Raw genomic sequence first — 25,351 nt, 5'->3', positions numbered from 1 at the left:
CTCATTTAGTTTATACCCTTTATATTTCTGAATGCAGACACACTGGCTGGTGGTGGGTTTTTTTATATAGACCCACAAACACCCATTTTATAAACACATACTGTAAAGACCTTCCAAAATTGATAATTAGATACAATGTTGAGGGACTATTTGTGTGTGTTATTTGGGACGCTGGAGCAAAGCCAAAGTAATTAAATCTCTTACAAATTTAGTAATATAAAAGGCCCCAGGCATTGACCATTGTAATTATTCTATTTCTGGGAAGAAAAGAGACAGGTTTATTTGCAGTATCCCATGCTTAATCATTAGTATTAAATGAATTCAGACCAGAACTAATCAAAGAAGCAAACAGCTGATTACTGCTGTTTTGTAAAAGAAAGAAGTAATTGATGTTCACATAGGTTAAAATAGCCAAAAAGGCTTTAAATAAATGGCTCAGCTCCTTTTCTCCCTTTATAACTTGTTTTCAATGGTCTTTAGTCTGTGATTACTTAAATATTCATTTATTTCAGAAGCCTTTTTGTGCAAATCCCAATTAAAAAACCAATCACGTTCTTAATAAATTGGGCTAACAACTGCTTTCAAAGGAAGAAACAAATAAATCACAATGTTTCATCTATAAAATTTGACTTCATATGACATCTAAGCAGTTAATTCAGTTATACCCAGGAAAGATCACGAAGCCTCATAGATTTATTCCTGACAGTTGAGTTCTAGGCAAGGTAAGGCTCTGATATGCCTCATATGACATGGAGACTGTGTTACGTTTTATTGGTTCAATCATTATACCTTATGATTTTTTCCACATACATTTTGTACTCACATGTTGACTATTCAGTAGAACTAGAGTGACTGCACATTTGCAATTGTGTCTGTAATTGGTGACCCAGTTGCTTTTTTTATGATCTGGCTAGCAATATTGGTATAATTAGCATGTATCTTTCTTTTGGCCTTTCAAAGGGGTATTACAAATCACTAAATTTAAATTCCAGTGGTGAGCCACAGAGGGTGAAATCCCTCCTCCTAATTATAAAATAATGCCTTTTTTTGCTTATTCTGAAAGTTGACCACAGTATAGGGTTGGCATAGGACCTAAACGTGAGAGATTATTCGATTCTGACCACACTTGCACCCACCCTGCCTGTTAGAGATTCTTTAACAGTTTCCATAGTAATATGTCTTACAGAAAAGGACCTAATTTCATTAAACTAGATCTATTTGTTTCCTATAACTAAAATTTTTAATTTTCCATATAAGAAGATGATAGAAAGTGTGTGTGTGATGATGAAACTATGTATAAGGGAAAATGTTAGAACTTCTCTATTCCTATAGGAAAGCTTTGATAAATAAGGAAAGAGCCAGAAGATATGGAAAGGCCTATGATGCTGAATTTCATGTATCAACTTGATAGGGCTAAGGGAAGCCCAGATAGCTGGTAAAACAGTATTTCTGGGTGTGTCATTTGAATTGATAGATTGAGTAAAGACCACCCTTACCAATGCAGGTGGGCATCATCCAATTAGTTGAGGACCTGAAGAGACAAAAAGGGAAAGGGAAGGGAACATTTTCTCTTTTCTTGAACTGGGACATCCATCTTCTCCTGCCCTCAGCATTGACCCTTCTGATTTTCTGGCCTTCAAAATTGGGCTAGGATTGACACCACCAGCTTTTCTGGTTCTCCAGCTTACAAACAGTGAACTTCTCCACCTCCATAATCATGTGAGTCATTTCCCATAATAAATCTCCTCTTAAAATATGTCTATATATCCATGGGTATCCTATTGGTTCTATTTCTGGGGAGAAATCTAGTACAAGGCCTTTGGTTTCAGATGTGGAAAATACACAAATGAATTGACAGAGAAGAAAAAGCAGTGAGACTGCAGTCTGCTCGTGCTGGAAGCCAGGGCACGGCCAAGCCGCGAACCCAGCAAAAAGCCCCACCATTGACCTTCTATCAAGGAAATATCATCAAATTATTGAGAGCTCAAGAGAAACAAAGTGGGCTGTATCAGAACCTAAAGGGGATTGCTAATAGAAGTGTCAAGCTCACAGTACTACAAAGAGGGGTACTGAAAATGGTCTAACTTAAATAAAAAAATAGGAGTCTGTCCTTCTCAGTCTCTTCTCCAATACAAGAGCTGGTTCTTACAGAGTAATTTGAATTCTATTCCTGGATAAGCCAGCTCTTTAGGGATATTACACTGATTTAACATCTAGTATGGCACTTTCCAAGTGTCCAGGGACACATCCAGAGAGATGTTAGCATGAACAAAGCCATTATAGCACACACTACATGCTAGGTTCCTCACTTGGAGATTCCCAGTGTAAACTAAGGCCTCCAAGGAATCCTGCAGTAAAAATGCTCATCTAACACTGTTGAACATGGTGTTTCTAAAACCCAGCTAGGTATACGTGCTTTCTTTCCTTGTCACACATCTAATAACATTATGAGGGATGTGAATTTGGAAACTATTGATGATTGTGTCAATTAACATGCTTTCAGCTGCAAATAACAGAAAATCCAAAAGAGAGTGGCTTAACCAAATAGAACATTTATAAAAATCACAAGCTGAAAAGTTAAGAAGGAAGGGACTGCTGCTGTTCCACCAGTTCTGTTCAGTAGGACAATAATGCCAGGGCCGGGACCTCCAGGATTACCCCGTCCCTTCATTCATAATTACAAAATGGTGGAAACAGCTCTTCTCCAAGATTGTGGAGAGGTTGGGGCTGTCAACATTTCTTGTTTTCATCCAGAAATCAAAAGCCACCATTTCATCCCTTGCTCCAGGTGAGCTGGATAGTGCAAGTAGAGCACAGAGAAAGAAGTGGGCTGCGGCTGGTGGGTTAGCCTACCTACGTTTTCTTCAATAACGGTCGAACTGCTTTTAGAGACTTGCATTGGGTTGCATACCTTCAGCTTCCACCGGGCGATACTGTTAGAACAATTCTATGACACCCACAGTCGTTCTTCTAATAAGAGCATTCTGTTCATGAGGATGTTGTCCAAAGTGAAACAATGTACTGAGACCCACGTGAGAACCTCCTTCAGGCTCAATACTATCTTTTCCCTCCCTGCCGTGTTCATTCCAGAACAATGCCTACCCCACTAGCCTTTTTGGTTCTACCTTAGCCCTAGGGGCCACACTGCTGCTGTTGGACCATTCTCTACAAGGTCCCACAATACTCGGTGTGCACAGGGACCTGGGCAAGTTTCATACCGCTCCAAGACCTATAGGTCTTTCTTCTTGTTGCCTTCGGAGATTTTCCCACTCTTTTCAAACTCTATTTTTCTCAACAGATTTAAGAATTTATAAATAAAAGCCCCAATGAAACAGGTTTTTTTTTTTCCTTTTCACTGCTACTATATATGTCCCTGATGCAAAGAAGCACAGTCTCCTGATATAAAAGCAGAAGATATAGGCAGAGTTCTAGCCTATAGTTGACTCCTGCATTTGTGCTCGTGAGCGCATCGCTTTCTCTGGCATTTTCTATCCTCAATCAACCTGCACTCTTACTCTTTTCAAGTGTTGCCTCCATGTGGACTTTTCTCCTTTGCCTATTAACATTTTCAAGTCTTCTCCATTTTAAAACATTTTTTTTAAAAACACTCTTCAAACTATAGTTCTCCTTTCCCCCTTGATTTCTTGGAAGATCGATACATACTTGTGGCCTCTACTTTCTATTTTCTCAACTAGTTGCAAACTCCCCATTCTAGTAAAATCATTATATCCAACGGCTACTAAGTCCTCTTTCTCTTGGATGTCTCTGCTTGCTAGACAAAGTGAGTGCAGATGAAGCTCACTTCCCTGTGTCTTTCTGGCTCTCCTCCCATTTGAATCATGCTAGTGCTAAGAGAATTAATGTGTTAATCTAGATTGGGGTCAAAAAACTAAATGTAACTTTTGTTTTTATATGTACAGTTTTATTCGCACATTCATTTGTTTGCATATTGACTGTTTTCATGCTTTAAAACCAAAATTGAGTAGTTGAGACAAAAACACTGGCCTGGCCTGCAAAGCCTATAGTTTTTAATAATTGGCCCTTTAAAGAAAAGATTTGCAGAACTCTTTCTAGATGATCTAAACAATCTAGATGAAAGAATGTATACCAGTAAGAATCAAGAGAAAATAACTATAAGACATATAAGAAGATATGGATAGAAATTTCTATTGGGGGTGCTTGGATGTCTCAGTTGGAAGAGTATGTGACTCTTGATCTCAGAATCATGAGTTTGAGCCCCATGTTGGGTGTCGAGATTGCTTAAATATATACATTTTTAAAAATGTTTAAGGAAATTAATGACTACTGGAAGAGGTGCAGTAAGGAAACAAAATTTTTAGAAATTTTTAGAATTTAACTGGAAATATCCAGTTGTGCTGTGTGGGTAAACAGTGCTGTGTTAACTAAGGGAAAAAACATGAAGCCAGAAAGTTTGGGTGAGGAAGTGATACAGAGAGGGAGAATGTGATCATGATTTTACTTAGAGCTGTTTTACATTTGAGTATTCTTACGTCTAAGCAAGGGTAACATGTATGACTTCAGTGTCTGGGAGGAAAATTGGGTCTAAAGAGAAAAATTTGGAAATGCCATTGTTAGAAAAAGAAAATATGGAACCTGAAAAGAAAGTGTTCACAATCAAAAAGTTCCAACACACAGCAATTTCTTCTTCCTACAGATTCAATGAAGTTCTGCACACTATCATCACACTTCATACTTTTGACATGATTTTAGCATGTAGAGTTGACCCTCTTTATTAATTCCGTATTTGTGAACTTACATACTGGCTAAAATTATTTGTAACCCCAAAATTAACATGCATAGTGCTTTCATAATCATTTGCAGACATGATCACAGTGGTGACAAATTTGAGATGCCTGACACACGTTCCCATCTTAGGTTGACCAAAGTGACGCTCCATCTTATTTTAGCTCTCATACTCTAAGATAAATGTCCATTTTGTAGTCTATTTAGTATCATGTTTTCTGCATTTTTGTGCTTTTTGATGGTGATTTTAGTGTGTGTCAAATGCCCCCAAATCATAATTTTGAAGTCCTCTGTAGTTATGTTCTATGAATAGCGCTGTAATGTGCCTTATGGAGAAAATGTGTTTATCTTTTAGATAAGCTTCATTCGGGCAGGAGTCATGGTGCTGTTAGTGTGAGGTCAATGTTAATAAATCAACAATATATATTAAATAAGATTCCCTTTAAATAGAAACTGCATAAAACAAGGTTATGCATTGATTAGTTGGCAAAAATGTTATCAACACAAGCTTGTAGGAACCTAACCCTGTATTTCCTCTAGCAATATTTTAGCATTCACTGTTTGTGGGAACTTAATAGAATGTAACTACATTAAGTAACATGGATTGATTAGTCCATAATCAGCTTATAGATTGCTTAAAGAATCCCTTATTCCTCGTTTGTTAAAATTCATTTAAACTGAAAACAAAAATTAAAAAAAAAAAAAACAGAGTTCACCCATTTCTGGGTAAATAAAAATCCCTTATTCATCCTTATGCAACACGTGGTACATTGACATTCACTGATATTTTCTGAAAGTATCTAGCATTACCAGAGAATAGACTTGTGTTCAAATTTATGTGGCTTTTTAACAGACAGGATCTAATAAACAGGTATGTACTGAACAGGGAGTTTAAAGATGACATGTGTCAAGGCTAGGAGGTTTGCTCTTAAGAAAAACAAACTTAGAAATACCTTAAAGCAAAAGACAATCACAGATGTAAAAAAGTGCTTTTTAATTTTTAACCAAAAGGACCATTAAGTTGATATAAGGTTTTTTGTTTTTTTTTTACCGAAATATTCATCATAATGTCAGTCAATATGCGTAAGCAACATGATTATTTCATGAAGGTTGAGGGCACTTGTAATTTGTGTGAATTTAACAATTAGAATTTAAAATTCTTTAAACTCTTATAAAATTATAAATTGATAATATTTCTCCAAATTGAAGTCAGGTAACTTAATCTTAAAACAATTTGAAATTTAAGTACAATTGTTAACACAACAATGAATAAAGACAAGTTTGCAAGACAGATATAAAGATGAAAATTCAAAAATAAACAGAAGAAATGTAAACAGTTATAAACTAGCAATTTATAAACATTGCTTAGAGCAAGGCTATTCAAAGTATGGTCCATGAGCTATTAGCAACCCATCCCAAACGAAAGAAAGAACTTGTGCCAGAATGAAAATCAATTATATCATTAATCAGCTTTTTTTTTTTATAACAAGACTTTCTTTAAAGGAAGAAATGTACTGATATATACTCTGGCACAGGTGCCTTATCTCCTTACCGGCTGCAGAACACATACTGCTTATGTCCTTAAAGTGCCACTATAACTTTACCACTGAGTTAACTTGACCGTGGAGAAAAAAATTAAAATAACAATTGTAACTGTCTTCTATACTTTATTTTTTTAACCCTATCTATCCAAAAAGCAAAGTTATTAAACTTTATAAACTCATCACAATTTAACATTAATTTTCAGATGTGTTTAAGTGTTACTGACATCTGTTCACCTGACAGGGACTAAGATTCCTACTTTTAACAAGATACTTCATCCACTTCTGATAGATACTTGTTTTCAATCTTTGGAGAAAAAAAATGGAATCATTTGTTAGATTCTCTCTAAATACTGGTTTCATTTATTTTCATACTTCAAACAGTGAAAATATTTAAATTCACTTTTACGAAGAAATTGCATTTTTATACTGTTTGTGCAACTATTTTTTATTTTTTACAATAAAAATAGGAAAAAAGATATGAAATTTACAACTTTGTGTATTCTATTACTAAAGGGCAGCATATGAACTATTTTAAGATTCCTCAGATTAAAAGAAAGCTGGTATAAAATACTTTTTAAGAATTAGCTTATAATTTAAAATTCAAACTTTTTTTATTCTTAATTTTTACTATGGCATAAATTCCTCTAGAAATTTAAAAATATGATCTTTTGTAAAAAATCCTCTTCACCAATGGCTTACCAAGCTTTACCTGCATTAGCTTAGTATGGAAGGCAAATAAATGGATGATCAACATGTTAGAAAAAAACTTCTCAGTTTTAGATATACAAGAGCCCAATTTAGCTTCTGTAATGGCTAGTTTATTGAACCAACAAACTACTTCTTAAAGAACTTAAATGTATATTTACATGTCCATCAGAAGAGAGCTCCTTTGGCACCTGAGTTGAACACAATATAGTAGAGCAAAGAATCTCTAAGAGAAGTTGTCTAAAGACTATATTTTATCTATCTATACATAAATACATATACCTATACATATACACATATGCACACACAAATAGAAATCACATTTCCTTTAAGAAATGCTAAAGATTTAAAAAGAATTCACCAGTTAGCCAAATAAAGTGAACTGATGGCTATTAATAGTTTTAAGTTTTTTGTAATCTTACCAAATTAGAGTAATATACAATTCAAGGGGGGAACTCAAGAATTTTTTTGTCAAAATATAATTTCTTTTAATATAGTAACATGGTCATGAGGTTACAATTAACCCAGCATGGTAATATAACTGAATCTTTAATAGTAACCAGGTGCCAAGTCATCAAAGATAACCAAAAAAGGAATACATTTCTCCTCTATTAGCACAACAGTCACCAGCCACTCTGCTGACCTTAGACTCTTACTTGCATTGGTCTCAGCAAAAGACCATTAAAGGTCACGCTGCAGATCACCTTCTGCTGAGCCTCATCACTCACTGGAATCTTACATGTGAGTAGAGCATGATGTCACCAGGTTTTATGATCATGTCCACCTCGCTGTCACGGACTCTGGCCCTGAGTTAATAGTCTTACTGGGCTGTGATATATTTTTATGCGTACTTTTAGAACTCCGAATGATTGGCTTATATCCTAAGACTTAGAAAACATCTACAATTCTGTAAGTTGCCAAATTCAGGCAGCATTTTTTCCCCCACATTTAATTAATAAATATGTTTTGTCACCCAAAATGGAGCACATGGTTTTGTGTAAGTATCTTCTACTCCTGAAATTCTAGATGAAAATCCACTACACCATCTAATTTTCCATCTTTCAGACCTTATTAAATCTGAAGTATGTTGCGAGAGGGCAAAAGACAGTTGAGTTAAAAAATGATGCCATGCTGCTTTTTTTTTTTTTTTTTTTCTGCTCCAACTTGTATAGGATATTCCTAATCAGGTTTCTAATTTCCTCTTGGCTCTGGTTAAAACACCTGTCTCATGTAGCAGACCACATCCTGGAAATCTTAGGCAGTTTCAAAATATTTATGATTGAAATATTTTCAAGTATAAAATATTCCTTGAGCATCTATAAAATAGTACATATTCTTAAACTTGACACTATTATCCTAACAAAACTTTGTCAATAGAGGCATGGTGTAGGACTTACCTTAGAGAACCTATTAAATTCAAATGTCTTCGTTTTGTTGAGTTTATTTCAACCATAATAAAACCCAAATCACTGTTTCCCTCATCTGTAAAACATTGTGATAAATCCATTTGAACTTGAATTATTTCATTACCATGTAAACTCACATGCATTTTATTTTTTGTCATATTTTAAAATATTTCTTCTTTTAGAGTTAATATCTCAGAACAGGAAATGAAATTATGCTGGTAACCAGTAATTTAGCATCAAAACACTTCCCTAAACTTTTCTCTGCAAAAGTGCATTTACAATATAAACATGCCATAAATGAAGCTACAAACTACAATCTCACATTGGAGTAGCCCAAATTCAGTCCAAATAAGTCAAAGAGCAAAGTGCTAACACAGCAAATCTGAAACAAGTTCATGGGGATTGGGCAATGAGTTATCAAAGCGAAATCTTTTGGAAACCATGCTGCTGTCCTCTGGAATATTCTCTTTGTCTTCTCGATCACTACAGGTTCCATTACAAGAGGATTTAGAAGTTTTGTCTTCAGAGGACCTTAATGAATGATCTTGACTTTGAGAGGAACTGGAGGTTTCTTCAGGATGAAATAAGTTTCCAAAGTCCCACTGCTGTAGCCAAGAATGAGACAGGCAGATTTCTGCTGTTGGTCTTTTCCTTTGAAAAAAAGGATCAAGTGAAAATTGAGAACTAAAAATCAGGTTGGAAATGCCTGCAGTTTGATATACTGTAGACTTTTATTTAAAATTTATTATGAAAATAACACATATGGATAATACAATGTTAGCCTCACAAGTAAAAATTAGTAAAATTATAAAATCGCTTGGGTATACAAACTCTGAAAGAAAATATATATAATTTATAACATTATTGTTTTGTGTTCTTAAAAATACTGCTAAATCTTGAAAATAAAGCCTGCTCTCAAATAATGTTTATCCAATATTTGAGTTTTTACTTTTTGTTTTCTCTTCTGAAAATAAGTCAAATATCACAATATGTCAAAAGTTAGAAAAATACCTATCTATAGTCAGAACTCCAACCTTAACAAACCACCATTTCCACTGAACATGTTTCCTTAAGCTTTAACTTCATTTTTTATGATCATTTTCAGTTCATTTTTTTCTGATTACAAAAAGTTAATGTGCTCATTTTAGAAATTTTAGAATCTAAGTAAAAATATATTTAAGAAAATGAAAACTGCTTATAACCAGAAGCAAACAGTATTTTTACTACTACTACCAAATAACCATTCATGTCCAAAATAATGGCCAGTTTAGAATTTGTTCAGACTTTCATTAAGCCACGAAAATAATGAACTAACCTGTGAGTTCTTTCTCAATGAACAGATAAAGAAATTGAGTCCTCTAAGAGATTAAGTAATTGTCAGAGATAAAAGATCTGACAAGTAACAAAACCAGGATCTGAGCCCGAGGCACAGTATCACAGCTTGCTTCTGCATGAAGTATGACCAGGCCATTTTAAAGTAAATGGGACTGATCTGAGTAAAGAAAAGGGAGGTCAGTTTTTACTTTTCCTGCTCTGAAGTTGCCAGTGGGTGAGATAAGAGTCCTAAGCCACAGGTTCTAGTCCTTTCTTTTGCAGGTGGTCAAAGAACATCTGATCCTTAAAGATCTAACAATCAGTAATTTACACTTACCACTTAACCATAATTACTTGACTACAGATTATTCACAACAAAGTCTATCACAGCCAGTCATGTGTATTGTAAACTTTCTATTTCTAATTATTTTAGGAAATATCAGGGTTTAGTAGCAAGTTGAGAGAGAAATAACCCAAATCTTCTCTTTACTCAAAAATTTCCTGTTGTATGTTTTCTACTTTTTCTATGTTTGAAGTTACTGATTTGTTATGTAATGATCTGTTACACCACCTCTCTTCCCGTTTTATCTGAAACTTGAGAGCATATTTCTAATAATTTTATACTGTTTTACAATCTATTTTTCTTAACTGACATACATTATTACTTTTGTAATGGTACTCAAACAAATTAATGTTATAACTTACTCTGGATTTTTTACTAGAAGCCTCTGGATAAAGTCTGTGGCCAGCTGTGAAACTGACGAAAAAGTTTCTTCTGAATAATCTACATTAACTTGAGAAATATTGAGGTATGTTTCTTGGTTATCTTCTCCCACAAATGGAGATGTATGAGTTAACAACATATATGCTATTATACCAACATTCCTGAAAAAAACAAGGGACAAGAGGAGAACTTAAAACGTGTTAATCTGAAAATATTTACATAAAGTAATAAAAGTGATACTCAACATATTCCTGTCCTCAAAACTTATAGTTAATCTACAGACTTAGATTGCTTTCAGATTTCCTATATTATTAAAACTAAAAAATGTGTTATCTCAAAGTCTGACTCACAGAAAAAGATGAGGGGAATGCACATGTGTTACACAATTATAAATACAATGTACTAAATATATATCATGATATCTGTATCTACCCTTCACTCAGACACCTGTTATGGAGTACACAGAGCCGCCCGAAGGGCAGCATTTTCTAAATGATGTCAATGACACACTTATGATCTGTGAGACATAAACAGCAGTTCTGTGCAAAGAGAGTCAGCAAATTTGGCAAAGCACAAAGTTGCGCAGGCAGAGGTTCTTTTTTCATTGTAAAATTTTTCAGAGCCTTATATATACTAATGAGAAAGTCTGGCGGGGCCTGAAAAAGACAATACATACAGTACATGTTTTCCATTTATGTAGCCAAGGACCGTTTTTCCTTGGCAAGCCCATCACTGTTACGTAGAACACAGGGAGTAAGTCTAAACTCTTCCACTTGGCCTGTGGAGTCAGCCCCACTGTGGTCCCAACTAAAGTTCCAGGAGGAATTCCGGTTTTATTCCCTAGGATATCTGATATTCAAAATATCACTTTGCCTGCCACAAAAACTCACAATACCCCAGAGATAACATCTCATAAAACTAGACTTTTGCATGAACCCAACCCTTGTCTTTCTGCCTAGCATATACCTTCCTGGTTCTTCCAGACCTAGATCAGATATTTTCCATCTGGGGCTTGTCTGCTGCTTCCTCCATGCTTATTAAGTATTTTACCTTACTACAGAACACGTAGCACAGTACTGGGACTGTTTTGGCTTTTTAGTCCTCAGGAAAGAGATTTTCCTATTTAGTTCTGTATTTTTAGCTCACAGCCAAAGTATTACTTAAAAACCATGGACAGGTAAATGTCTTCTGTGGCATAGTAGTGATACGTAAAAAAAAATCTTTTATAGAAAGCCTTATTATTTAAATCTGGAATCAAAGAACTCTAGAATATATATATATATATATATATATACACACATATATATATGTACACACACACACACACACACACAAATCAACTTTTAATAAAAGCATTCAGGTAACTAACAAAATCTTACCACATATCTGTTGCTGTGGTAATAGGATCATAGTTCAGGATTTCTGGAGCTAAGAGCAAAAAAAATTCAAATTCAATACTGACAAATTTAAAAACATGAAAATTATTTTATAATAAATTAACACTAGAATCTTTTTTAAAATGTTGGTTTTATTGCTCTGTTAGACATTAGTTTGTGTTATTATACTGATTAAAGTTTTTCTTTTCGGGGGAAGAGAACCATATGTATTTACAATAACATCATGAGCAAATTCTGCTTCCTAGAAGCACTTTAAATTTTCAAGTAGATTAAATATCCCTCTTAAACTATCAAAAATTTAAATTCCTATGCAATTAATTTCCCATATTTAACTTCTCTGCTAATTTTTTAAGTGCAAAGTAAATTTTCTATAACTGGTAAATATTATCAGAAATTTCAAATTAGTAAAGTCCAAACTAGGATTTATGCTTGAATAATAACTTGTTTCACAGTATGGTTTCATAATTTCTCCATGAGAAACTATTTCCTGAAGCCTAATGTTTTTATGTATATATATTTGTCAGTCTCTGCCCAACACACAATCTATAACCTTACACATACTTCTGTGAGCTGTGATCTATAATTACAATCATTTATTTATTCTAGGACACTATAGCCCCTATTAGCATTCAAAAATTAGTAATTTGCTTTGTTTTCATTTGGGAAAGTCAGCTAGCTGCCTTGATGAGAAGACATGTTGTAGCTCTTCAATGCTCACAAGGGAATATCAACAAGCAACAAAAAAAAGTATAAAAAGATTATTACTATAACTTAAAATGCTTTAAACTTATATGCTGCTTCAGGTAACTTATTTTTTTTTCATCTCCATGATCCAATTCACTGATAAAGTACAATATCCCTAGATTATCTAATCGTATGATCTTTCTGGCATTTTTTTCCTTCAAAATCCTCCTTTTACAATCCTAGACAAAACCTCACATTTTTAACACAGCAGCAACAAATAGCAACAAGCAATTTTGCTAAAAATTCTTGCAAAACTAAAGATAATGTATATTGTAAGCAGCTTCAGAGTTGGGACCAGGACAGAAGTAGAAATGACATCTATCCAATAGCCAGGCTTCAAAGGCAATAATGGACCATGTGACTCTCTTATTTTCCTCTTTTTCCATTTTCTCCTCTTCCCTAACTTCCACTTCACCCATTTTTCTTTATGTACAAAGCCTTTACACGCAAACACTAACTTGTGAACTTATATGCCCAATATCCTGTGAATTTTGTGAATGTCTCAATAATCTTATATTCACTAAAGTTCATTTAAATGTGTCATAACCAAATTTCAATGTATGAAAATACCTGAGCTAAATATATCTGGAATTACATGCTCTAAAATATGGTTTTATAGAGGTAACATTTCATTGATAAATTTCAAAAACGGTGTAGAAAATAAAAGGAAACTCTTACCTAAGTATTCTGGTGTTCCCATGATTTCCCGAAGTTCACATGCATTTCCTATTTTTCGAGACATTCCAAAATCTACAATTTTTATATCTCCAAGAGGATATATGCTGCTCAATAATATATTCTGTGGCTAAATGAAGCATAACAAAAAAAATGATATGTAATATACAACAATAAAAGAATATTATGCTCAGATTGAAAGTAAATTGTTTAGCTATTACACATTTCATGAAGTCATTTACCAAACATCTACTAACTACTATTTAGGAAAAGCTTTACACTCAATGATAAATAAAGTTAAAAAAATATTCTGAAGATTCCTAGTTTGGACAAAAAGGAAGTTAGGTGAATATGTAAACTGATTAACTGATTATGAGATATACTCAGAAATAAAGACAAGACTACTTAATTCTGCCTATTATAAACGCTAAGAAGCTTTTGCTGTAGAGATGATATTTAAGCTGAACCTTATAGGATAAATAGGAGTATGTCAGTTAGAAAGGCATTCTAGGAAACAGCATGAAAAAAGGTATAAAGGAATACAAAATGTATTTTCCAGAAACAGAAAATGGCTCAGTACAATATGATGGTTCTGGGTCTGACTGTTGCCAGATTTTTAGCTTAGACAATGAGATAGATACATGGAAGGTTTCAGCCATTGCTTCCCAGAACCATGTGACTTTGTTTTATAAAGCAAAGGCTTGAGGTTTATTACAAAATTCCCTGCCACTGTCATAACCCATAGGGCTGCCAAGTGCCGTTCCCAAAGTCTGTGAGAAGAATCATTAACTTTGAGAAAACCCCATGCTTGTTTACTATTAAATCACAGAGACATTAAAAGAGAAGAGCTAAGGGTAATTAGATCCATTGTTGTCAACCACAGGCTTTAAGCTATATAAAGCCAAGCTTATTTGCCATCCCTGACTACAAGTGCTGTGTGGTGTTATGTAATACATGTGACTGGTCTGTCCTTAGCAAGAAAAAAAAAGGAAACCCCAACAGGAAATTTGTAGGGGCATGATTATCCTGATATTTACCATATTGGTATTTTTCCAATAACAAATTGGTAGGGGACATGGGATGGCTATTAGATAGTAAATACTACCCACTACCCCTCCTCCATAGGGAGGCCCAATACAGATGAATAGATTTTCTTTTTCTTTTGAAAATGGGGTAAGAGGAAGAGAGAAAGTAAGTCTAGTTTGAGACATGTACATTTTAAAGTTTCCACAAGATAACCAAATGGTATCTAATCTGATCTGATCTGATTGGAGAAAATAATTTGGAGTTTAGGAGAAAATCCTGGGCTGAAGGTAAGAGAACTGGGGAATTATCATTATTGTGAAAGTGACAGTAAAGGACAAAGGATCATTCAATAGGGAGACAGTATAGAAAAGAGAAGAGTCCAATGTTCAAAAAATAAGAGACAGACTGATCGAGATTCTGGATGGCTGTGGAGAAAAGATAAGGAGAAAGGATAATAACATAAGAGGGTTAAGTGGTATTTCAGGGCTGGAGTAAGCAGCCTGAATGGTCTGGGGAGCAAAAAAAGGAAAAGCCAAAAGACTAAAAGTCTCCACGGAAAGATGAATGAATACAATGGGAGCAAAGAAATGAGGACTAGTAGGTGGTTATCTTCAGAGATGGAGATCAGACTAGAGTATTTAGAGGTATGACCATTTTACAGGATGAGAAAATCCAGGGTGTAAGAGTGAAATGGAGTAGGATAAATGAAGGATGAGAACATGTTTAAGAACGCAGTGATTAATTTGAGCTGCTCACACATGTCTTCTCCTCTCTGCCAATACAAAATTCAGTCCACGTAGCACATGGGTAAACAAAGAGTGCACCACTACAGTACAGAGGGGTATGATCGGACTATTGCTTCCTACCAATACCAGCTTGCAACTATGCATTGGAGCAGAAGAGACAAAGATGTTGTGTTACTTAAATGGTACATATGGTACCTTACCTTTAAATCAAGGTGTACAATGTTATTCTGATGTAGATAACAAACTCCTTCAAGTATTTGTTTAATGAGCCTGATAATATCATTTTCAGAAACCATTTCAGCCAGCTCAGGCAAACACAAGTTGAAAATTTCTCCACCCGCAGCACTGAAATGAAATTCAAATAATAGAAACATGAAAAATCATTGACCTAAAAATGACAACTTTTAAGTACTATAGAGCTATTAAGTAAAAGACAAAGCCATCTAAACTTTAGTCTCTCTACATAGCTATATATAATTAAACTGGGAGCGGGAGGGAGAGATCTTTAAGAAAGAATGTAAATGGCAAGACTATTTCAAATTTTGAGTACTGATATTTGTATAATAAAATAATAATATAATAATAGAGTTGAATTGCTTTATAATGCAATAATATTATAGTCTGCTTTAATGTTACAATAAAAATAACAGCTAACACTTTGAGATCAGCTCTGTTCTTCATTTTATTCATTTATATAGAGACATAAATATCCTCTCTTTTGATTCTCATGGCAACTATATGGGGTAGGTGGTTAAAAGTTCCATTTTACTGATGAAGAAACAAGTACAAAGAGGTTAAGCTACTTGTACTAGGTCGCACGGTAAACAGGGACCAGAATCTGAATCTGTATAATATGGGTAAAAATATGCATTCTTAACCAATACTCTGTATTGCAGCTTCACAAATCTTTTATTATTATTTTTAAAAGAACTGAAAATCTAAAGAATGTTGACAAAGGCATAGAAAAAAGTCCTTAAGTTTGGGATCAGTATAAATTTAAATCCCAAATCTGCTATTTACCAGCAATATAACTTAGGATCAGTCACTAATTTGGCTTTCACCATCTGTAAAACAGGGTTATCACTGAATTCAATATTTTTTTGAGGACTAAGTTGAAAATTCAAAAAAAATCTAGATGGTTATTCAATAAATTTATACGTTTAAGAATATCTCAAGTAAAGCATATTCTATGTGATAAAATAGGACAGTGGCATGTAGAAGGTGTTCGGTAAAAGTGTTTGTCAAATGAATCAATGAATGTTGGAATTGGCAGCCATTCTTCACAGAGGTTTAAATTGAAATTCAGAAGTCTCATTGACTGTGGAAAAGAAAGAAGCAGGTCATATGTATTAGGGGCTCTAAGAGGAAAACATAATGGTGGTCAATTTGAGTCCTACACTGGAAGTCACAGGACTGACCCTTCACATTGCAGAGGTAACCTGTAACTAAGCCATCTGTACCAATCTGTGCCAGTTAGAGGCTGCAGACATTTGCTGCTTTGCACTTTATCATATTCCAGAGAAAACAGTGTAGGACAGCTGGTAAGGAATACTTGTGAAACCTCCAATCATACTTACACTTCAACTTCCTTCAACTCCTGAAACTCTGAGAAAATTCATAAAAATTAATACCTGTCTCAAGGTATCATGGCAAAGACAACCTGAGTATTAAAAAGTTAGTTTGCTATAAAATTTATAGTCATAGAACTGAACTCAAAAATAAGGCATAGGAAGACAATATGAGAAATTCATGCTCGCCTACAAAAGAAAAAAATTAATCTTTATGACTTAATAGGCCACCCTTGGTGGCCCACTGATCTGCAGGTCTGATATCACAGCCCTGCTCAAGGTCTGAGGGAAGAGGGGCTCTCCAGGCCAGGCAGCTAGTGACACCCTCACTCCTTTCCTTTCTGGTTACATTATTTAGTTTTAATGAAACAAACCCTCTCAAAACAGAAAGTGGTCTAAATATTCCTGGAGAGATTGCAGATAATGCAATCATAAGCAAGTAAGAAAATAAAGACATCATACTTTAGATTCTTAGAATGAGTTCTTAACATGAATTATTTGATAAGAAACCAGACCAAATAATTTGAAATAAAAGACAACTGTCTAAAATATGGATTTACATCTACTATGAAGGTATGAAAATCCAGTGTGTAGGGGTGAGAGGGAGTAGAAGGAATGAAGGATTAGAACATAGAGGGATGATGGTTTTTTAAGAACCCAATGATTAATTTGCGCTGCTCACACATGTGGTCTTCTCTTCTCTTCTCTGCCAATACAAAATTCAGTCCATATAGCACACATTCACTAAAATTAATTCAATAGCCAGAACCCTCCACTAATTAAAAATTCAAAAAATATAAAACTGAAAAAAGAATGTACAGCTCCCTGGTGCACATATGAGCTAAGACAGCGGGTTGCTTATAGGGGTACCTACTAAAATTCAAGACTGCCTGGGTTCTGTCCATTCTGGCTCTGCTGCTAACTAGCTGCGTAAACTGGGACAAAATGTTGCCTTTGGGTCCTTTACTGTAACACAATGATACATGATGAATAAGACAGCTCCTACTTTACTGGATTGCTGTAAGAATTAAATTAGATAAACCATATAAAGTATTGAATACAATGTCTTAGGGGTCAAAGCGATCTATAAATATTTATCACAGTGTCTGACACATGGTAGATATTCAGGATATATTAACTATTACCAGAATGAGTCAATAAATTTTAATTCCAAGCCTAGCCAATATATAGCCTTTCCGAATTTGGGGACTTCTCACTGAACTCTGATTTTCAAAGGCAATTTAAAAAGTCTTTGCTAAATTAAAATTCATTTTTTAGAAACATTATATCATATATATAAAAATACACACGATATATTCTTAAGTGAAAAAAGAGAGCTCCAATAGAATGCTCCCAAACTCACAATTTTGTTTCCAATGATACATAGGCACAGACCAAAACAGAAGAATAATTTTAAAATACAGGAATATGTCATAAAAGTAACCACAATTTACATATGATTTCTATCTTCTATATCCTCTAAATTAAACACAATACATAGGTATTACTTTTGTAACCACACTAAGTATCCAGAGGGTTTTTTGTTTGTTTCAATAACAAAATCAAACAAATATTATGACTGTCAGCCAAACATGTTGTCCCTTCTTTTCTGCTTGGCAAGCTGACCAATGTCTTTTGTAGGACTGTCATTTTTCTCATAAAAGAGGGACCTAGGTAGAGCAATGGGAAATAGAAAATTAGGAGGAGCTAAAAGGAAGGAAACAATTAGGTGACACAAGAAGCAGATTCCAGAAGTTAGCAGAAACTAGAAACATCATGGAAGCAGTGAATAGTAGACCAGCGATGCTTTATTAAAACAAGTCACCCAAGAGCGGTGACTCCTAAGAAGAAAATAATCCCTCCAAAGTCAGAAAAGACACCTATATTATTATCATTGCCCTGGAAGGTACATTCAGGTGTATTTCCTCTTTTACTGTTAGAAGAATTTGCCCCTTGATGGGACATCAACCAACAAACTTAGAAATTTGGAATATCTCCATTCATTTGCTTATGTATTTGTATATACATTGTGTGTGTGATAATAGTATTTTAGTACCATTCTAGGCAATCAACTTTTCCTGGTATATTGCTTTTTACAAATCTATAAATTAACTGCTTCATCCTTAAAATAACTGAATACTAAAATTAAGCTAATATACTTTTTTTTTTTGCTAATATACTTTTAAATTCAAAAAGGCAATGGTGCAGGTTAACTGCTAAAAAGGATTATTATAAATTATAATGCATTTTTAAACGAATAATTTCTTTAGTTTATTATGAAATAGATTTATTTTACAAAAAAAAAAAACTATCAGAGCCTAACACATACTAAACATAAATTTAACTAATCTCTTCCAACTGTTACAGATGTTCAAACACATTTTATAGACATTAATAAATGTGTCAGACTGTCACTCAATAAAAATACTATTTTAGAGTCAGATGTGATTATACTAATTAACAAGCCAGTTGGCTTAATCATGCTCTATCCCCATGCTTAACCTGATGAAATGTTGAATTATTTGGGTGTTTTCAGCTTTTCACTGACTTGTGGGAAGAGATATGTTTTACTTCTTATTGCTATAATTCCTAACAGCTTTTTCACATGTCACATAAATAAATGTGTTTCTTCAACAAACAACGTGGTAGGCATACCTTCACCATCATGGAAATTCACCCTTCTATCCTCCATGAGTCATTTACCTTGGATGTGTTTTTCAAATAGATGGACAAAATAAATGATTTCAATTCTACATATCCATCAGATAGTTTTGCACAAAAACTCATCAACTTTTTATGCTAATAGCAATGAAAATTTACTTGTTTTCCCACATTCCCCAAATGTGTTGTCATTTGGTTTTTTTGTGTGTCTGCTGTTTAGTTTTTGTGTATATCTGAAAATATTAGAATATACACTATGTTCTCTAATGTTTTATTAACAGAAATCTTTACAAGTTCTTGTCGTACTTTTATCACTCCTTTTTTTTAAAGATTGTATTTATTTATTTAAGAGAGAGAGGGAGGGAGGGAGAGAGAGAGAACAAGCAGGGGGCTGGGGCAGAGGGAAAGGGAGAAGCAGACTCCCCACTGAGCAGGGAGGCCTATGTGGAATTCAATCCAAGAGTCCTGGGATCGTGACCTGAGCTGAAGGCAGATGCTTAAATGACTGAGCCACTCCGGCCCTCTATCACGTCTATTCTTGACACTTCAAGTCACCTTATCCCGCCAATTAAGATACGTACTATAAATTTATTTAAATTTATTAAAGTATATACTTACTACTCCAGTATCAAAATGATTTCACTGGTATTTTCATAGACTTCATGAAGATTAATTACATGAGGACAAGACTTTGCCAATTCAAGTATGGCAATCTCATGTAGAATCTCTGCTCGACAATCCTGCCCTCTTCTTCTCTTTTTTAGAAATTTTGCAGCATATTCTTGGCCAGTAGATTTTGATATACACTGTCTAACCACAGCAAACTTTCCTCTGGGGGGAAAAATGAGGACAATCAATTTTAACTTCTGCATAAAGAACAATATTAGTATAATACAGATGCAGTTACAATTCTAACTTAAAGTTAATCTTTTCAAACAATGATGCCATTAGGAATTTATGTTTTCTTAACTAAACTAACTAAATCAAATACTACATGTACTTTTATAAAATTTATAGGACTATCACACAAAAATGAAAATAGCAAATGTAATAACAGGATATGATAGAATTATATTGGTTCATCACTATTAATATACTACATTATCACTGTAGGGGGAGATCTCATCCACATACCAACTCCATGCCATACTCTTGAGACAAATTTTTGTGATTAAAAATGTAACAATCCTGTATCATAAATGATATTCCATTTTGTATCCTGGTCTATTTCCAAAGACTATGCCCTTAATAGAGTGCCATACTAACTCTAATCAAAATAGCTTCCTTCAAAAACAAAAAATTAAAATGAATGCAAAAATGAGTATTTGATATTTAATTTTATTAGTGTAGTCATTTTGCCTTTCAACACCACTTTTAACAATCTTTGAAGTTTTCTATTACTAATTTAGCAGTTGTTTTACCAGTAAATCTCTTAATATTGCCCAGTGTTTATGAAGCCTACAACAGATATCAAAGGTGTGTCCTATGGAGAGTGTCCAGAGACACTTCACAATCAACTGAGAAAATTAATAGTTATCAACAGCTGTGTAAAATACACCCATCAAGGTCATGTCTATCGTTTTAGAAATATGTATTTAGCTCTCTCCAACAGAAGTGCTTAGCATCTCAGCCAATATTTAAAAAGACACTGGCAAATGTGTATTCTAAGCCTGATTTGCCCCAAATCTAGTTTCCCAAAGACCTAGAGCTATTTTCAGTAAGACTAAGACACTAATAAAGGCTACTGACTGCCTACCCAGAAAAATTTACACATCCCTCAAATAGAAAGTTTTACATACAATTCCAGAGGGTTTTCAGATTTCAAAGCTCATCTGTAAACCTTCTAAACCTGAGTCCAAGGGATCCCAAATTAAGAACCTGTATCCTAAGGCTCAAATTATTTCGTAGATACTAACAAATGAGGTATAAATAAAGAGTCTTCAGGGAAGAACTTTTGTTCCACAACTCTTCTTTCCCCAATTCAACTTCTAACACAGCATATCAGGTGATTAGCAAGGAAAACTTGGTATTTAGCGTGGGGATGAGGGACAAAATAAATTGCTTGATTGTATTTTACTTGCTATTCTGTAGGGCCAGGAAGACAGATTCATTCTCTTTATTTCCCAAATTTCTTCAAAATTGGTGCCAGTGAAAAGCCTGGAAAACCAAGCTGAAAAAGTAAAGCTACTAATACCAAAAAAAAAAAAAAAAAATGACCAAGCTACAACTTAGACTCTTCTACTTTAATCAAAACTACATCAACTCAGTAAGTTTGCATGCACAAGCCTGATTCTTAGAAAGAACCTTTAAGATTTGGAATGTTTAAACTCTCAAGGTATTTTTTCACTGTGCGCAAATGTAATACAGATCAACGCATTTCAGTGAGCACACAAAAAGGTCATCAGTCTCTACTCTGCATTCGAATCACCCATGTTTATAGATTTTATACTGGATAAACTGAATCATACTAAGATTAAATGACTCCTGAAAGGTCATATATGGAACTGGAGTGCCAAGAATCAAATCATGGAATGTAAATTCCTAGCTTTCTCTTCTAACCACTACAAAACAATTCCTCCCTCTAAGACAGTTTTTTTAAGAAGTGCGAATCACTTAGGTCAATTCTCACTTAGATTAGAAGTGAAAATGTGTCTAAAACAGAAAGGGAATTTTGAGTTTCATGAAGAAATTTACCTTGTAAAACTTAGTAAACAGAAACTAGTTAGCCAAGAAAACTGTCCATCTAAAAAAAAAAAAAACTGTTTATACTACCAATTGTGACAATTAAGTTCTGCTCTAATTTTATAATTATATATGCAAGCCAGGATTTTCTCGATGAGAAAACTTAACTAGCAATTTTTTAAATCTAATTCCCCCATATATTCTTATGAAGTGTTCTTAAACAAGTACAGAACTCATTAAACCAGTAAAAAGGTGACCAAATGATATTGGTAATTATTTGTCAGTGTTTACAACTGAGTAAAAGCCCCATGAAGGCACAGATCCTATCTTTCCTAATTACCACCGTTACAAAATTTACACTTTGAGAACAGGTAACAGAAATTAAAGTATCTGTTGAATGAAGGCAAGAGTTACACACCTACTACAATACCATATGCTACGCTATTTTGCATCCTGTGCTTACAGCATTTATATTTTTTAAGGCTTACTTGAGATTCCAATAACATTTCACATATATATTCATTTAGATACTGTTAATTACCATAATTATCAGATGACTTAGGAAGAAAAAAATGAATCTTTCCCATTCTAAAATGCTAATTGTGGTTTAGAAGTATAAAAAATAATCTCTTATATGCAATGTTCCTATATCAAATTTAACAAAAACACTTAAGAAAATTAAAAACACTTAACCATAATACTTAATTCATACCCTAAAAAGGCAAAGCCAACTAGATTTTCCAGCACTGAAAATGTCTAGTAGTTACCCTTCTGCATTCTAGAAGAGACAATAAAATGTGAAAGGAGGGGGGAGGGTAAGCCACAAAGGAAACTGACGTTTATTTCTGCATCTGCCTCACCCTTCTAACCACAAGTACTAAGAAACTTTGCCTCCGTTGGGGGAGGGATGGAAAACTCTTAACCAAAATGTTAAAAAAAACAGGAACAATGCAAAGCATTTTGAGAATAATCTAAATGAACTGTTAATTTTTACATATTTTCTTTTAATTTGCTAAAGGAAAATAAGTTCTTAAACACTAACATCTTAAAATTAATTTTAAAAAGTTGATTTAGAAAGATTAAGAGTTCTTTACAAACACCTTTGTAGTTCTCCACATGCTAGCTTATGTTTACATACTTTAAAATGCAAAGCCTCAAAAGAAACAATATTATTATCCTAATTTTCATTTTGCATTAGTATAGGATATTAAAATTGGTAACAATATTGGAAGAACTTAAAGGAAGTCATTGGCAGTGAAAGATCATGATTTCCAATGATCAAGTCTAATTAGAAATATCCTTCCTTCCTTTACCACACGATTCATTAGCCCAGAGAATAATGTTAGGTCTTTCATAAAGATATTAGAAGATAGAACGTTAGCAAACTGAATTTGCCTCAATCAGAGTCTATCATGAGTTTTGCTCTAAAATGTTAAAAAATACACCTGACTCCAGTTTATGCTTCTTATTTATGACAGTACCTCATTTACAAAACCACTTGAAATTATTAACATTGTCCTCCTCAAAGTTTAAGTTCTCCAAAACTCTCAAAGAAATATTTTATAGAATTTCAAGACCTGTAGTATCTCTATTTTGCAAAATTAATTTAATAAATGTATGTATATTCACCCATCAAAATACTAACTTAGAAATATGGAAAGGAACACCCTTTATTGTGTATACTGTTCAAAGCTTTTCATATTCAGTTACCTGGTCAAAGCAGTTTCCAAAAGTTTTTGCAATAGAAGGAAACTTGGAGACATCTAGTCCACCCTCTTATTTTAATGAAAAGGAAATCACACCACTAAGTAGATCACACAAATTTAGATCCAGAATAGAGACAGGTCAATTGACTTCCAGTTTTTTGTTTTGTTTTGTTTTAAGATTTAATTTATTTATTCATGAGAGACACAGAAAGAGAAGTAGAGACATAGACAGAGGGAGAAGCAGGCTCCCTGCAGGGAGCCCAATGTGGGACTTGATCCCAGGACCCCAGGATTAAGACCTGAGCAGAGGGCAGACACTCAACTGCTGAGCCACCCAGCTGACCCCTGACTTCCAGTTTAATCTGTTTTTTACTAAGATACTACATGAGCCATATGGTATATATTTGACATGGCTGTTAAAAAAAAATAAAGAGGGAAGAAAACTCTAATAAAGCTTTATGGTAATCTAGATATTAAGATATTGACGATATTGTGTCCACTCTAATCTTCTTATTGTAAGACTGACAATGAAAAATACAAAGTGGTCCAGAAGAAGGTAACTGGATCAAGGATGGCTGCCTGGAGATTAGGTCATAAGATGAGCATTTAAGGAAAATGACAGTGTTTAACCATATTCACATCTCTGAAGGATTTTCACATGGACATTACATGTAGCTATACAAAAGAAGAACTACGACTATTGGGTAGATGTCAGCAAAGAAAAGAGAACCTTCTGTGCCTAAGAGGCACCCACAAAATGGAACAGACACATTCTGAGGTAATGAGTTCCCCTATCACTGCAGCTTTCAAACTGAAACTGGATAAACCGCTTGTCAGGAAAACTGTAAGAAAGATTGCTGCATAAAGAATTAGAAGACCGGGATCCCTGGGTGGCGCAGTGGTTTAGCGCCTGCCTTTGGCCCAGGGCGCGATCCTGGAGACCCGGGATCGAATCCCACATCGGGCTCCCGGTGCATGGAGCCTGCTTCTCCCTCTGCCTATGTCTCTGCCTCTCTCTCTCTCTCTCTCTCTCTGTGACTATCATAAAAAATAAATAAAAATAAAAAACAAAAAAATTAAAAAAAAAAAAAAAGAATTAGAAGACCACTGACCACCAAAATCCTTCAAGTGCAAAGATTCTATAACTATTCAGTGTGAGATATAGGCAACTAAAAGAAACTTACTCCTTCCTGTTATAGTGCAAAGAGAAATAATTACAGATTTAGGACCAAAGAATTTCCTAGAAATATTCTGAAAGGTTTTAAAAACTGTATTTTGCAATACATCACTAAAACACCAGATATTTTGCACATAAAATTAATTAAATGAATATGCCAGGAATTATGAACGATGCTTTCACATTTAGTTCTCAGTCTAATGAGCTAGATATTATCATCCTTATTTTGCAAAAGAAAAACTGCACCCAACATCTGACAAGGCTAGGACTTGTTACCCTTCACATAAAAGATCACCAAGAACAGAATTACTTTTCATGCTTCAGTCAACTGTTATTTGCACACTGAGATTTTCAAAGATAAAAATCAATCACACTATCTTACTATACATCGGTCAAGACAAACATGGACTTAATAAGCCATTTTAATTAAATATTTGCCTCTAGAACTAAAATCAAACTGAAGATACAGAAACTGATCATCATCTTTGAATTCTTTGTTAAACATCTTTAAA

At 34.1% G+C, this 25,351-nt stretch overlaps 1 protein-coding gene across 2 annotated transcripts in view; it reads right to left on the bottom strand.

Moving 5' to 3' along the window:
• Positions 1-5,741: 5,741 nt before the first annotated feature.
• The window catches only part of STK17B (serine/threonine kinase 17b), a 28,698-nt gene continuing 9,088 nt past the window's right edge, over positions 5,742-25,351 (bottom strand). For both annotated transcript variants that reach the window (XM_077885539.1, XM_077885538.1), the window contains exons 3-8: positions 19,893-20,105; positions 15,246-15,390; positions 13,277-13,403; positions 11,837-11,885; positions 10,439-10,618; positions 5,742-9,070 (exon numbers count right to left, since the gene is read on the bottom strand). In XM_077885539.1, the coding sequence (XP_077741665.1) occupies positions 8,788-9,070; positions 10,439-10,618; positions 11,837-11,885; positions 13,277-13,403; positions 15,246-15,390; positions 19,893-20,105 (997 nt within the window). In that variant the 3' untranslated portion in view covers positions 5,742-8,787. The remainder of the gene's footprint in view (positions 9,071-10,438; positions 10,619-11,836; positions 11,886-13,276; positions 13,404-15,245; positions 15,391-19,892; positions 20,106-25,351) is intronic.

The sequence above is a fragment of the Canis aureus genome, chromosome 36 (genome assembly GCF_053574225.1).
Source record: "Canis aureus isolate CA01 chromosome 36, VMU_Caureus_v.1.0, whole genome shotgun sequence".
NCBI lineage: Eukaryota > Metazoa > Chordata > Mammalia > Carnivora > Canidae > Canis > Canis aureus.
This window is presented reverse-complemented; position numbering and strand designations above follow the sequence as displayed.